This window comes from Mustela lutreola, chromosome 1, assembly GCF_030435805.1.
Source record: "Mustela lutreola isolate mMusLut2 chromosome 1, mMusLut2.pri, whole genome shotgun sequence".
Taxonomy (NCBI): domain Eukaryota; kingdom Metazoa; phylum Chordata; class Mammalia; order Carnivora; family Mustelidae; genus Mustela; species Mustela lutreola.
The window spans coordinates 221730218-221746216 of record NC_081290.1 but is presented as its reverse complement, the minus strand read 5'-3'; the positions used below and the strand labels follow the sequence as shown (position 1 = coordinate 221746216).

Below are 15999 nucleotides of genomic sequence, written 5' to 3'. Positions count from 1 at the left end.
GTTAAACAGTCACTGTGTCTATTTCCAAGTTAACAGGGGGCAAGCTCAGTTTATTACCTATAATGAGCCCACTAAACCAAACACTTGCATGGCAAGGTCTTTTCAGACTCACATGCATTAGAAACATTACATACTTTAATATTCTTGATGATTTATGACAGAGTCCATATGACGGTTACTGCTCTTCCCCACCCCCCAAAATAATTAGCATGCAAGTGTTGGTGTCTACTTTTATAATTTCAGTTCAAATAGCTCAAACTCTCTCCATTTTATAGCTCAAACTTGGCTGCAAAAAAGAATCACCTGGGAGGTTTTAAACACCCCAATGTGTAGGCCCAGACTATTGTTAGGCATATTAAGAAAGGATCTGTGTTTCTGGAATCCAGGCATCAATGTTTTTAAAGCACACCAAGAAAGAAAATGAACAGCTAAGGTGGAGAATTACTGCTTCAGGGTATCAGGAAAACTATTAGCAAGGTGCTAAAAATTAAAAAAAAAAAAAAAATTAAAAAAATTCCCAAGATTATCTTTAAAGAGATACTGATTATGAATGGCTATTGTTTGCTGTCAGCATGCTGGTTGACCTATCTGGCTTTGTTATTTCTTGACTATTTTCCCTTCCTATGATATCTCATTAGCCCGATATTCTCTGAGTTTTATACTCCTGAATTTTCAAAATAATACACCTCTGGGCGCAAGATAATTTAGAGCACTCAGTTGAAATCAGGATAGTCAAAATAAACTGCTATTAAAGCTCTTTGTGAAGCAGCAACTATGCTTTTTCACTAAAGGAAAAGTTCAAGAAGGTTCATTTTGTTATTCAAATATTCAAACAAACCTGGAGCTTATAAGTGACAATTGAAGGAAAATATTTTAGGGCCAAGATATGATACACTTAGAAAAGAGAACATACTAGGGGAGCCAACCACTGAAAGCCACATGGTAGAGAGCTCCCAGTATGAACTGACTAGGGACAACGTCTCTTTGTCTTAGACCCTGTTGTTATAGACAAGGGGGACTGAATCACTTGGGTCTTTTGAAAACAAAATCATCAAGAATTTTTTTTTCCTCAAAATGTAATTATTTTAAAGACTGATTTCTTCTACAAAAAAAAAAAAAAATCAGAGATCAGAGATAATTGATTGCTATGTTGGTAGGTTTGATATTAAGTGCTTCATATTCAATAATTCACTTAATGCACAAACCCATGAGGTAGCTGATATTATGCCATTTTATATGTGAGGAAACTGAGCCATAGAACATTTAGGTCATTTGCCCAGTGTCACAGGACTCATAGGTAGACCAAGAAGGATATAAATTTATGCCCACCAGACGATACCAATCTCTACAGCCAATATCACAGACTCCTCAAAAAGATAATTGGGCACTAAGAGAAAGATAGCTTTTGTTTTGTTTTGTTTTTTAGTTTTTAAAGAGCCTGTATCCTGAAGATGAACTAAAAAAGGATGAATAGCAAAGGAGAGAGGCTTTCAGTGACTTCAAATAGTGATGTGTGGCACTAAAGGAAGGACTTATAATGGAATAGTCATAGAGACAAGGTGTCTGTCCAGTTGCCCAGAGAATAAGTAACTATAGTTAACTCCCAAGAATTGGTAACTAAAAAATATCAGTGTAGAAAAGTGCATTTAAAAGCTCAACAAAATTTAACAAGGGAGGGGCAAGATTACAAAGTACTCTAAGCATCACATAAAATTCCTCATGCCCTAGGAAAATGATGTTTTAGTATTTCTGCTTTCTTTTCTTAATAAAAAGTTTGAATTAGGTTTTTTTTTTTCTTTAAAGATTTTATTTATTTATTTGACAGAGAGAGGGATCACATATAGGCAGAGCAGCAGGCAGAGAGATGGGGGGAAGTAGGTTCCCTGCAAGCAGAGAGCCTGATGTGGGGCTCCATCCCAGGATCCTGAGATCATGATCTGAGTGGGTTAAGGCAGAGGCTTAACCACTGAGCCACCCAGGTGCCCCAAAATAGGGTTTCTTAGGTTCATTTCAGTAATACACTTAAAATTGAGGCAACATAATATATTTCAAGGCATTACTCTATATTATTCTACTCTATTTCCATTATTGATTTTGCTTTTTACTAAATGATCACTCTTCTTTTCTTCTTCTTCTATTTGATCTCACCCAACTAACCATTATCATATATGCTGCCTGCATTTTCTTTCAAAATATGTGAGAAAGAAAAAATATTTTTTTACAGCAAAAATACTTACAAATTTAATGGGCTTTCCAACTCACTAGAGTACTACAATATTTGGCATAAGGTAAGAAACAAGGTTAGAATGATCCATGAGAATTTAGTCTCTGCAGGAAAGGAACTACAAAGTGTGGCAAATAATTGGATTTCTGTGATCTACACCCAGTTTTAAGACAAGACAGTACAGGGATTATCTTTTGCTTTTGTAAGGCTTTTTAAAAAAGTATTTATTATTGGGGTACAGTTGACATGCAATGCTATATTAGTTACAGGTGTACAACACAATGATTCAATTATTCTATACATTACTCAATACTCATCATGATAAGCATAGTTACCATCTGTTACCACACAATGTTATTATAGTATTATTGACTAGATTCTCTATGCTGTACTTTTCACCTCCATGACTTATTTTATAATGAAATTTGTACTCTAACCCCATCATGTATTTTACCCATTCCTTCCCCCACCTTCCCTCTGATAACCACCAGTTTGTTCTTTTCATGAGACTGTTTTTGTTTTTTTAGTGGTTGTTTTTTTTTTAGATTCCACATATAAGTGAAATCATTAGGTATTTGTCTTTCTCCCTCTTATTTCACTTATCATAATATCCTCTAAGTCCGTTCATGTTGCTACAAATGGAAAGATTTCATTCTTTTTTATGGCTGAGTAATATTCCAGTGTGTGTGTGTGTGTGTGTGTGTGTGTGTGTGTGTGCACGTGCATGTGTGCAGCCACATCTTTACCCATTTATCTATCAGTGGAGACTTAGGTTGCTTCCATATCTTGGCTATTGTAAATAATGCTGTATTAGAGCATTAATTTTTATTCATTATTTTTATTTATTAATAGGGGTGCACATATCTTTTTGAATTAGTGTTTTTATTTCATTTGGTTAATTCTCTGTAGTAGAACTGCAAGCAATAGGTATTACATGTAACCATCTATCCCTGCAGCTAAGTGTGGCTTTGCACCTAAGTTCTAATTCTTGAGATATAAAGGGAAATCATGTTTTAAATGGAGAAACCAAGCTCATCACTCTGTACTTCTTTTAACGAGCTCCTTGACATGTCATCATGGTGACTATACACCCGAGGGCCATGCCCAAGGGTGGTAGAGCAACAAGAAAAAGGTTTTGGGTCCCATCTCTTTAAGAACTTGTGGAACAGAACAGATATTTCAGTTCTGGACCATTGACTTACAGGCTGTTATATATGAAATATATTTCTATCTTGCAAAAGCACTGTTATTTTGCTCTCTGTTATACATAACTGAACATATATACTATATATGAACTATATATACTATAACTGAACATATATACTATAATGCACCATGCAAGAGAGTTACTATTCTCTCTACTTACAGATGAGGGAAGAGGGCCTAAGAAGTTAATTTTCCAAGGTTACTCAGCTACTATATGGTAGAATTAAAAAAACAAACAAACAAACAAATACCAAAACAGAGTCAGGGGTGCCTAGGTGACTCAGTCTGTTAAGGATCTGCCTTTGGCTCAGATCATGTTCCCAGGGTCCTGGGATTGAGTCCTGTGTGGGGCTCCCTGCTCAGTGGAGAGCCTGCTTCCTCCCCTCTCTGTACCACTCCCCATGCTTGTGCTCTCTCTCTCTCTCAAATTAATCAATCAGTCAAATCTTAAAAAACAAAAACAACAAACCCAGAATCCATCCTCTTTTCACTAATGCAGGCAATCCCCTGTAAGTTAAATACTATGAAATCAAGGAGGAAGAAGACATAAACTTTTCATAGAGGAATTAATGAGGGCTTCCTGCTGGAGGTAGCAGTTCAATGAGATCTTAAAAAATGTGTGTGGATGGGGCACCTGGGTGGCTCAGTGGATTAAGCCTCTGCCTTCGGTGCAGGTCTTGATCTCAGGATCCTGGGCTGGAGCCCCACATTGGGCTCTCTGCTTGGCGGGAAGCCTGCTTCCCCCTCTCTCTCTTCCTGCCTCTCTGCCTACTTATGATCTCTCTCTCTCTGCTAAATAAATAAATAAAATCTCTAAAAAAAATGTATGTGGAGGAGATGATATTCTGGGCTGATTAACAGAGTGAACAAAGGTAAGGAGATAAAGTATAGGAAAGACTCCAGAAAGGCTGGGGTCTGAGACATTAGGTGATCAATATTGTTTCTTGGCTTTATTTATTCAACATATATTTCAGGGTACCTGCTACAGAGGTAGGCATAACCAAGGTCATAGAGGTATAATGGTAAAAAAAGTGTCTATAAATTTCTAAATATATGAGAAGATGATAGTTCTGGCTATGCCTACAGGATGAAGTCTAAATCCCTTATCAAGCAAAGAAGGCCTTCAAAGTCAGACAGAACCCTGCCTTCCCAACCTCATACTCTTTAACTGCTCTGTGTTTCTGCCTCACGGAAATCACTATATATGAGCTTCCAGGCCTCTGACCTTTGTACATACAGTTCCTTCTTGGAATGCCTTTTCCATACCCAGCCTGAAAACATCTTACTCTATCTTTAAGAGCCAGGTTGACTTCCTCAAGTGGGATTGTTCCTTATACCATATTCTCTTAAAGCAGTTTCTTCACGTCTTAATCATTTATTCATTCAGCCTCCAACCAACCTAGCAAAAAATGTGTCTGGTTATAGAGGTAAGACAGTAATAAAAATGGAGCAAGTTTTCTCATGCTTATGAAGTTTAGACTCTAGAAAGAGATACTGGGCATCAAACAGTTACAGTGCAGTGTGACAACTTTTTCCAAAGGGATGAATCTGAAGTAGAAACACACATTAGGAGCACCACATCTAACCTCAGCTTCCCAGAAGCATTATTTAAGCTGAATCCCTTAGAATGTATCGGAATGAGTCAGGCAGAGAATGGCAAGGGGGTTTTAATAGCATTACCAGAACTAAGGATTGCCCACTAGACTCTATTAGACTGTGAAAGTCAATGTTGTTAAAGAGCATCCTAAGTCATTTAACACCACTACCACCAGCAAGATTAAATGCTGGTTCAGGTTAACACTAAATGTATTACCATTGTACTTTTGTGAATCCCTATGGTTTTATTTTGTCTTTCTTCTATAAAGTATTTCTTATCCCATCCTTTACCGCCACTTCAGTCCAGGATCCAGAAGCTTCCTGGGATCCCCACTACATCTCTGAAACTTCGGTGTACATAAGATTTACCTGGGATGCTTGTAAAAACATAGGTTCCTTGGCCATCCCCTGAGATTCTGATTCTATTCATCTGGGGTAGAGCGGGAAATTCTTCGGTTCTAATAACCTGCCTGGAAAGAACTGATGCTACCAGTTCACAGACCAGATCTCGAGTAGCAGTTCTATAAAGAGAAATTATATTAAATATTTCTCAGAATTATTTTCCCTTGTTCTTAAACCTGCTCTGCCAGGTTGAGCTTCTTGGACCAAAAGTGGCTCTTTTGCCCAAAAAGAAAGAAGGGCCTGTGTGGTGACTCTCACCCATCAGTCACATACTCCACCTGGGAAACTGCTATATTTTCTCGTCCCCACCCAGCTTATGTAGAGGTTTCCCAATGGTTGAGGAGTTACCCATAGAGTAGCCAGCAAACGTCCAGCAAACAGCCTTCTCTAAGGCTTCTCTAAGGTCTCCACCCCAGGAAGGAAAAATGAAAGTAGGATTGTGAATGGGCAAATAGGTCAGGTTTTCTATTTATCCTGTGATTTTAAAAGATCCATGTAAGTCTGGATAGTTTTATAATCTCACAAAAAGAAAATGATGAATCACTGAACTATTGTTTTTTTGTTTGTTTGTTTGTTTTATTTTTGGTTTGGTTTTCGTTTTGTTTTGAATTGCTGAAGGCTTTAGAAGGCTTTCAGTAATTGCTGGCATTCGCCTCCATGTCTTTCATATGAACATAGCACACAACTCCCTAGGAGAGTTATATATAACTGCTGAGAGAATCTGAAAATACTTTACTCTAAAAAGGAGGAAATGAAAGCAACTCACAAAAGCTGAGAGGATAATTTTGATGATTAATTAGATAATACATATAAAGCACCCGTAGAACACAGTGGTCCCTTGATAAACCCTAGCTCCTTCCCCAAATTCTATTTTTTTTTTTTATTATTTATTATCTAGAACAGTTTTGTCCCTTAGAACTCTCTGGAATGATGGATTCTATACCTGCACTGCTGAATACATTACCCACTAGCCATGTTGGCTGTTGAACACTTAAAATGTAGCCAGTACAACTGAGAAACTGAATTTTTTCCTTTTATATTCTTTTAATTAAATTCCAATAATTACATGAGACTTGTAGCTGTCTTGGAGAATACAGGTTTAGAAGCAAGGACAAGGTAGTTGGTAATTGTGTCAATTTGTTGAGCTGTATTGGATTGATCCTTTTTCATACAAATATGCGTATGTTTAAGGTGGTGAGTGAAAGGGACAGCTGCCCCAAGGGTAAGCCAAAAGGTGTAGTGAAAGAACAAACACAGAGGATCCAAGCCAAAAGAGGTTTCTGTCATATTGATCAATATTTCTCAAACTTTAATATGCAAATAAATTACTAGGGTTCTTGTTAAACATACAGACTGTGATTTAGTAGGTCTCCAAAGGGAGATACTGTGAACATAGAATTCACAAGGTCCCAGGTAATAACAATTGTTGCTAGTTAAAAAGTCCATTTAAAGGAGCAATGATCTAGTTGTAGGTAGGCCAATGGATCAGCATAACCCCTACGGGATCTACCTTTGAACAAGATACAACATCTGCATTTTGGACTCAGTAGTCCCAGCTCGAACCAAGGACTGCTCCATTTTATCAAAGGCACACCATCGCCCTCACTCTTGTGATGAACATTTATTAAGCCCACCTTCTACATACTAGAAAGAGTAGTCATAACAACCCCTGCAGAGCAAATATTATTTTTTCCCATTTACAAATGATAAAACAGGTTTAGATAGATAATTTGACTTAAACAAAACCCACCCAAGTTCTAACTGTCAGAGATGGGCTCAGAACCTAATCACTCCTGAATCCAAATCCTAGCCTCTCTCCTTGTACAATCTTGTTACTCAAAGTGTGGTGTACAATTGAACATCAGCCTCACCTGGAGGCTAATAAAAAATGAGGACTCTCGGGCTCTATCCCAGGCCAACTGAATCAGAATCTGCATTTGAAGATCTCAGGTCATTCTGATGCACGCGAATGTTTGAAAAGTGCTATCATGTGCTATCTCTACCTTTACAGAGTAGAGCAACAGGTGGAAGTGCAGGGGATCTGCTGATTGTGGCAGCTAAGGAATGGATTTAGACTGGCTAGGGTTGAATCTAGAATAAATACTGATAGCTTTACCTCTGTTGTTAAAGTCTTACTGTCTCATGGGCACAGTTTAAGCCAAAATTAATCTGTTTTCTGGTTGGTAAGGATTTTTTAGTTTTAGATAATACTATATTCCCAACAGATAAAAACATCAACAATATAATTTTACCAGTGTTCATAGGGGGAAAAAACACAACAAATAAACTTGTTTGCTGAAAGACAAATGTACTAAAATCAGCAAAGTCTTCTAAAATATTTTAACCTTATTAATCACAATTAAATGGTTCAAAGAAACAAACATAATTCTGCTTCCTCTCTCTTCATGGGTAATTCTGGAGAACTATCCAATTAAGAGTGAATAGTAGCCTGAATCACAAGGGCCTGTTATTGTACAAAGTGACTCAGAGGAATTAATGTCTAACTGCCCAGCTCTGTGACCAAGTGCTTGGTCATCCCACTTCGGCAATACAGCAACTTCCTCCTCAGAGAGCTCTTACCCCCAGCTTCCTGCTGCTGGAATCAATCAGAAATGCCATTTAAACCTTGCTTAACAACACCTCTTAGTTTCAAGCCCATTCTTTGGCTCTGGAATGAAATTCATTGCTAATTTGATTGTTCCTCTATGTCCCTGAACCCACATCATTCATTATTTTCTCTTATCCCCCACACTTCTCAATACTCTTCCCTCTACTGTCAGCTTCTCTTGGGCTGTTTTATTCCCTCAAGACCACATTCTGGTCCTCTGTCCCAGAAGTGAAGTCATGTCTGCGGCCAATGAACTTTCACTTTCAAAGTTCTCTACAAAAATCTCGCTGATTGGGGTGCCTGGGTGGCTCAGTTGGTTCAGCATGTCTGCCTTCGGCTCAGGTCATGGTCCGGGGATCCTGGCCTCAGGCCATGCATTGGGCTCCTTGTTCAGTGGGGAGCCTGCTTCTCCCTCTCCCTCTGCTCTTGCCCCTGCTTGTGCTCTCTCTCTCTGTCAAATAAATAACAAATCTTTTTAAAAAAACCTCCTTGATAATACTTTAAGGATATTATGTCTGTTTTCAAATAGCTTTTGTTTAAATGATCTTGGAAGTCAAATACAGTGAGTGATACTGTTAAGGACCTTTTCATTTTTGTTTGTTTGTTTGTTTTTGTTTTTGTTACCTAATTCATCTTTCTTCTCTCCTCTACTTCTCTTACTCCCTCACTTTCTTGGGAGATTTTCCAAGTGTCAGTACTGGAATTTCTGGAACAAATCTCCTGTCTCCATTATTATTTCTACTTCTGGAAGCAAAGTTTCAGACAACAAAGTGTCTCCAAGAAAAGGAAGGTCATTATATTGTCAGTACTTGCTAGAGTTTTCTTTTATATCTCAATAGTTTCCCTTAAACATCCTTAATAATCTAGACACTCACTTCCCATATCAGTTGAACCAGGTCCCTTTGACACTTCAATTGTTTATTATCATTGACCTACTATTTTTATATATTTTATATATATATTAAATATATTTTATATATATTATATATATTTTTATGTATTATCATTGTCAATATTTTTAAAGCACAAGATTCGTTCTTTTGTACCTGCTTTCCTTACAAAAAACATATATAAATTCTTAGCCCTTTTATTTAAGACTTTGGTATAGTAACTTTATTTTTCATTTAGCAAATAGTCACTCTTTCTTCTACTTTGAACTTGGCAATATGACTTGCTTTGCCCTGTGGGGTGTTCGTAAAGTGATGTGAACATAGCTTTTAAGTGTCTTTGTGCCCTGGGCTTGTCCTCTTGTGCTTTGGCCATCACAATGAAAAGAACATCCTCTGGGTAGTACTGTCCCCACTCTGGGCCCCGGAATGAAACACGTGAAGCAGAGATGCCCTTGCTAACCTGGTAACCAGCAGCCTAAAGCAGCTGGCCCAGCCAACCAGCACACACTTCCGGGAGAAATAAACACTTATTGTTATGAGCCACTGATTATGTGGTTATTGGCTGCCCACCAAAACCTGACTCTTATGTGGAGTAAAAGTAAATGATAGACCACACTCTACCATTTACTGGTTGGGCTCGAATATCTGTATCTGTAAAATGAGAGGTTTGCACTCATTGGATCCCAAGTTCCTTAACAAGATTTAAAACTCATCGTTCTTGAGTATACCACTTCCCACAGCATATTTCCAGAAAACAAGTCAAAATATAACCACTATGAAATGATGTCCGAAGAAGAATGAAGAGAAAAGGATCCTAGAATCTCTCTGCTCAATTTTATTTTTCTAAAGTAGAAAGACTGGGGTTGGTTTGGATGCTGTTCAGTATAGGAGTCTGACACGTCTACTGAGGGGCAAAGTATGTCAGGAGAAGGAGGCCTCCGTGTCTGTTGGCTGCAGAGTACTGAGAGGGCGTCATGCTACCTTTTTACTAAGTCAGTCTTCAGGGATGTAGACATACAGATCATATGCAGGCTCCGATCCCCCAGAACTCTCTAAGAACAAGTATTTTCAGCATCTATCATAAGATAATATTTAACATGTAATAGGGAATAATAAAAATATGGAGGGAAAAATGTAAACTACAGTGTTGAAATAGTAATTTGCTTTTTCTTTCTTTGCTTTTCCTTGAATGATTTTAATCTTCATGTAGGGGTTCCAGCTTTGCAAGAGAGGGGGTACTGTACCACAAGTAAGGTCCTATTCAATATCTTTACAAAACTTTACAGTATCATGACATCATGCAGGAATGAGTTTATTTGAAGCATTTTTACATAAGAACCTCACTGACCCCTTCTTTGTGAATGGCAGACACTTTAGAAGCTCTAATAACCCTTAACTTACTGTCCTAAAAAAAGGGCAGATATCTCTTTAAATATTTTTTGTGCCTTTATGAAAAATGTCCTTTGACCACAGATTTCCTCTATTCATATGCTGTTTGCATGCATGCCAAGGAATTGTTTCCATGAGGACAATGTATTTCTAAAATCAAACTTGCTAATTGGCAAAATTAATATGTTTACTTGCAATTAAATTATTTGTAAGAAAGATGGTAATATATGTTAAAATTTGTCATTTAGGTAATATTTTTTAAAAAAGGAAATGTTCTTATGCAACATGACTGAAATGCTCTGGGGAGCTCTGAGATCGTTTTTTCATTAAATAGATCTGAAATTATGTGAACAACTAGAACATGAGAAAGAAAAGAGGAAAACAAAGTATAGAGCACTGGGGAATGAGAAAATAGCCTGCCAACGGAACAGTGATTTGTTCAAGGTTACCCAGTGAGTCAGGAACAAAGAGGAGAGTTGGACCCATGCCAAGTCCCAAAGTATATCTACATTAATGGCTATGTACTAAGTCTGCCATTTTTAATAAGTGATGTACTCACATATGGGGAAAGACAGTCATATTTACCATTCTATCAGGATCTAGCATGTGTTACTTAATAAGTTTTTATTATTTAAATAAAGTTATAAATAAACACCTATGAACCAGAAGTTAACAAAGCATGATTTTGCATACATCATTTCATTTCATCCCCACACCCACTTCTGAGGTAGGTGTTGTAATTCCTGTCTTAAAGATTAATTTGGATCCAGAAAAATTAAATGAGTTGCTGAAGAACACATTGCCAGGGGACACTTTGGGACATTTTCACCATACTGAGCTACTCAGTAAACCTCTCTAAAGATCCTACTCTTAAGGAAGCTCAAAGAGGTTTTCATTAAGTACAAAAATATTAAAGATTAAAAAATAAGGAATAGGAGAGGAGAGGAGAAGGAAAGGAAAATTGAACTTGGGGAAAAATCGGAGGGGGGAGATGAACCATGAGAGATCCTGGACTCTGAGAAACAAACTGAGGGTTTTAAAGGGGAGGGGCATGGTGGGATGGGTGAGCCTGGTGGTGGGTATGAAGGCAGGCATGTATTGCATGGAGCACTGGGTGTGGTGCATAAACAATGAATCTTGGAACACTGCATCAAAAACTAATGATGTATTTTATGGTGACTAACGTAACACAATTAAAAAAAGATTAAAAAATAAAAGGCCCTTTGAAGAAGGCCATGAAGAAGTCACGTACAGTCGATATTTGGGAAATAGAAAGCAATTTGATTAATTTGTTATATGTGGCTGATTGTACTAGCTGATTAGTTGGGTTATTAACCAAGCATGTCTACACAAAAGCCTTAGATTCTATTGATAAATTATTTGTACATGAGGGCATCTGGCAGTTAAGGCATGAGAATCTTAATAGAAGGCTTTGAAATAATACAGATCTACCACAAGAAAGCAGTCCTACTTACAAAATCAAGTCTCTGTGTAATGCCTACTTTAAAGCACTGATCCTCTGCTTTTGCCAATGGATATAGCAAAAAACTAACTAGAGTATAGATACAGAATTCCTTAATATACACAGATCCGTACCCCAAAGGTATTGGAACCTCTGTGATAAGTTGTCTTCCACCCAAAGCCACCTATGGCAGAGGAGAAAGCATGCTTTGTTCCCACGTGGCGAGGCAGAAAATAAGGGAGGGGAGGAGGAAACACAAGCAACTACATGACAGAAGTTAAGTAAAACCTGAAACTCTTCAGCCAGGCTACCCAGCTTCATTCTTGGCTCTGCCACTAATGCAAACTCGAAAAAGTTACTTAATCTCTTTATGACTCAGTTTTCTTACCTGTAATATAGAGAAAGTAATAGAACCTATCTCACAGGGTTGTTTTAAGGATCGAGTTAATATTTGTCAAGTGCTTAGTGTCAGATGTACCGTAATCCCGGTATAAATGTTTGATAAATGAAGGAAGATAGGGAGAGTAAGAGAGAGAATAGTGGATTCTATGTGTCTTTAATGTATTGTTTTGCTGGCTTCTGAGTCCTTTTCTTTCCTCAGCTGGGGCCGCTGATTCCTACCAGTGAGCTTTTAACCCATTTCTTGTCTGACCCTAAATGACTCTTGTTCAGAAAGATTTAAGAAGCCCTCGTCAGTAGCTCAGGTGAGTCAGCATCAAGTCAAGCTTGCTGTTATTCTTGTCCGGACCCCGTGTCCCAGTTTTAGTCACTTGTTCCTGTAATCAAGTCCCAACCTTGTACTCCAGTTCTAGCATTCTGCTCCCCTGGGGGTGAGTCCTGGCTTGGAGGATCTGCTCAGGATCTCCAGTTCCTTTGAGGCAGACACCTCCCAAAGGGCAGCCTCGGGACTGGACACACTTCGGCACACCATGTATGAACTTCAGTAAATCAGCTGCCTATATTTAAAAATTCCAAACTTTTACATAAAAATTCAAATTTACAACTTCTCTGGAAAAATGGGATGACCTGGCAGCACTTGGTCCTCATTTCCCCCTTGGTCCCACCCACTGGAGCCAAGGAGCAGCTGCCCCCTTTGGAAGGCCACGTGCTCTCTACTCCCTACCGTCCCCACGCCCCCTGCCCCATGTATTTCTGAGTTACTTGCTCTGTGTAGGCATTTGAGGTTGAGTGGGGGTCTGAGATTCAGAATAGCTGATACTTACCAAGCATTTCCTTTGCGTCAGGTACTCTTTCAGTTGCTTCACTAGTTTGATTCATTTAATCAAAGACTAGGAATCTGTTCTCAGCTGTTATCCCTGCAGTCCTTCTCCTTGCTTCAAAGTCTCTCTCTGCATGCATCTGTGTCTGTTGCATCTTCCCCGATCACTATTCTCTATCCATTAGTCAGGGCGGCTCAGGAAGCCTTGTTGGGCCTCCATGATGTCAACCACTTACCCACATTGTGGACTGTTGCTATGTGCCAATCTCTCCTGCCCCTGCCAGACTTTGTTGACAAGAAGTTTGGCCCTTATAGTGGCGTATTTCAGGTACAGAATCCCAAGCTTAACTGCTCTGCTTGATCTTCACACCTATCTCATGCTTCAGGCTTTCATAAAACCACAGGTCTCATTATATATAGATAGACCACCCCTCACCAAAATTTGTTACAACTCTCATTAGAAGCCCAGCAAAATTCATTAAATATTAACTGATAGCTTACTTATGTTCTAAGCCCTGCCACAGAAATTGATTTGAGTATCCCTTTACTAAGAGACCCAAAAAAGTTTATCCATCTCTTCTATAAGCAATTCATTATTTCTTTAGGAAAACACCGAGGAAACGAACATTATTTGAATATAATCGACTTCTTTTTTTCCTTTTCTCATGATGTGTCCTTTAGAAAACAGTGAATGAAAGAGGTAACTATTTGCATGACTAAGCTGAGATTTAACAGATATCAAAACAAAACTCAAAAAACTCATTCTATACAGTTCAGATTATCTGGATTGGGTAAAACTGAAAATGTACTGAATCTTATATTTAGCTGATTAAGTTCTAACATAATTTGTAAAGAAAATCTTATAAAAATGTTACTTACATAAGGAATCGTGTCCAAAGTATCTGTGTTGACAATTATAGGAGCAGGGCTGGCCTGAAAAAGAGAAACAGAAAAAACAAATTAAATAAAAAGTTGTCTATTTTGAGATAGGATCCGTTAAACGGATTTAACAGAGTTCAAAAGCATTTCTTGAGGAACTGTACAGGCACTGTGTCAGGGTTTTGGGGGATACGTGAAATACCTTGGAGTTTGCTGCAACCTCCTCCTTCAAATATGTGTTTGCTACATTTGCTACATGATGAAATGAAGTAAGCAGTTGCATTTCTACTCATTTTCTCTTAAATTCTGCTCAACAGTAGGAGGTGAGGATTTGAGCTGCATATGAGGTAAGAATTTCTAATAAATTGGGTGACAGCTAAAAACGTATAGCATTTCCTTATAAAATAGCTGTACAAAGTAAATCTAACTTCTCTCTCATGGCAGCAAACTTAAACCCAAGCCAGCATTTGTAATCATTCTCTTTAAACAGCCTTTTTAGAATATGTTGAAAATAGGTTCACTCACTGACATCTTTTTTTTTTTTTCCTCTCAAGTCATTCATTGACATCTTATAGATGCTTACCTATTATGTATTCTTTATCCTATCTTTGGTCATGTATGCATTTCTGAACACATACCTTAGAAATCCTTCAAGAGGAAATTAAAAATTCATCAAAGATGGCATAAAGTCACATTGGGTATGCTAAAATTTTTTTTTAAAGGAAATTAGTACAAACTGCAGTCATTCTCTTTAAAGTTGAGCAGGAAACTGTGTAAAACTGATACAGAAGTGCTACAAGCCAAGTCATTAGCAAATAAGAGATTGCAATCTATTTGCATCCACCAATCTGACTTCATGAATATTGAGTAGACCTATCTTTATTTTCTAGTTTCTAGAATTTTCACAGCATTTTCTCCTTCATTCCCTGCAGGATCTTTAATCTCCTTCCCAAATTGCAGATTTCATTTAGATAGAGGAAATACTCTCATCATGATTAATTGAGAGCGGTCCTATAAGACACGGTGGCTTTGGCAAGTGCTCAACTTTTGGGACATTTCATTAGCTGTGCCCTCTGGAATTAACAGAGTTAACAGCTTTTTAATGTCAATCTGTGCTTGTGGAATCCTAATAGAATGATAAAACAAATGGCAATCCAGCAGATTTCACAAAACAAAATTCCATGCTTTAACACAACACACTGGGCATTAAGAGCAGGACCCTGGTCTACATATCTACATGGTGGGTCAGCTAGATGTTCACAGTTTATTCATTAACTCCTAAAAGCAAGTACCTTAGGGTGAATAGGAGAAAGACAGTTTCCACTGGATCCCACCAAAAAAACAAAAACAAAAACAAAAACAAAAACATCCAGCCCCAAACACATACACACACAGTGCTTATGGGCCTGTGGTGTAGGGAAAAGAACATGAGGCTTACAGTCAGAAAACCTGGGCTTGAGTTTGGTTTGGAAACCTCCTGATTATATGTGTTGAGGACTGAGCAACTTCTTGATGGTATGATCTGGGGGCAATTACACTAACTCCTTTTGCCTCATTTTTTCTTTCTCTGTAGAATGGGAATGGAGATGATCACCTTCTGAAAGAGTTGCTTGAAGAATAAGTGAGGTGATATATTTCATGTGCTTTGTAAACTTAAATTTCAGAATCAATGTTAAATATTATTACTGTCCCTAAAGATGAACTACTGTAAGACTATATTACCAAATGATTTGTGAACAGTTTATATGCTAGAGATTTTAATGCTATGTTGTTGGCTACAATTGCACTAAAGAAAACTGAAGATTAGACCACGTGAAGCACTATTTATTAAATTTATATTACTTGTCCATGTACAAGAATATGCACACATATCCTCTTTAATTTCTACAAAACCTTATTATGAAGCATCATTATCACTATACCCACATTATAAATGAGAAAACAGAGGCTCAGAGAAAATGAGAGCTTAGGTTTAACACTGGCCTTTCTGACCTCAAAATCCATTTTTCCACCCTATCTAGGTGGCTCATTGCAAGTGTCCTGCAGTGATTGAAGATCTCTAGTTAGAGCAGTATATGAGACTGAGGCAAAGCAAAGCCACTCAGCAGGCTGTAAGGTCTTGCA

At 37.9% G+C, this 15999-nt stretch overlaps 1 protein-coding gene across 18 annotated transcripts in view; it reads right to left on the bottom strand.

The window, feature by feature from the left end:
* Positions 1-15999, bottom strand: part of DLG2 (discs large MAGUK scaffold protein 2) — a 1588988-nt gene that overhangs the window by 709174 nt on the left and 863815 nt on the right. For all 18 annotated transcript variants that reach the window (XM_059187674.1, XM_059187632.1, XM_059187635.1 and 15 more), the window contains one exon: positions 13876-13929. In XM_059187674.1, the coding sequence (XP_059043657.1) occupies positions 13876-13929 (54 nt within the window). The remainder of the gene's footprint in view (positions 1-13875; positions 13930-15999) is intronic.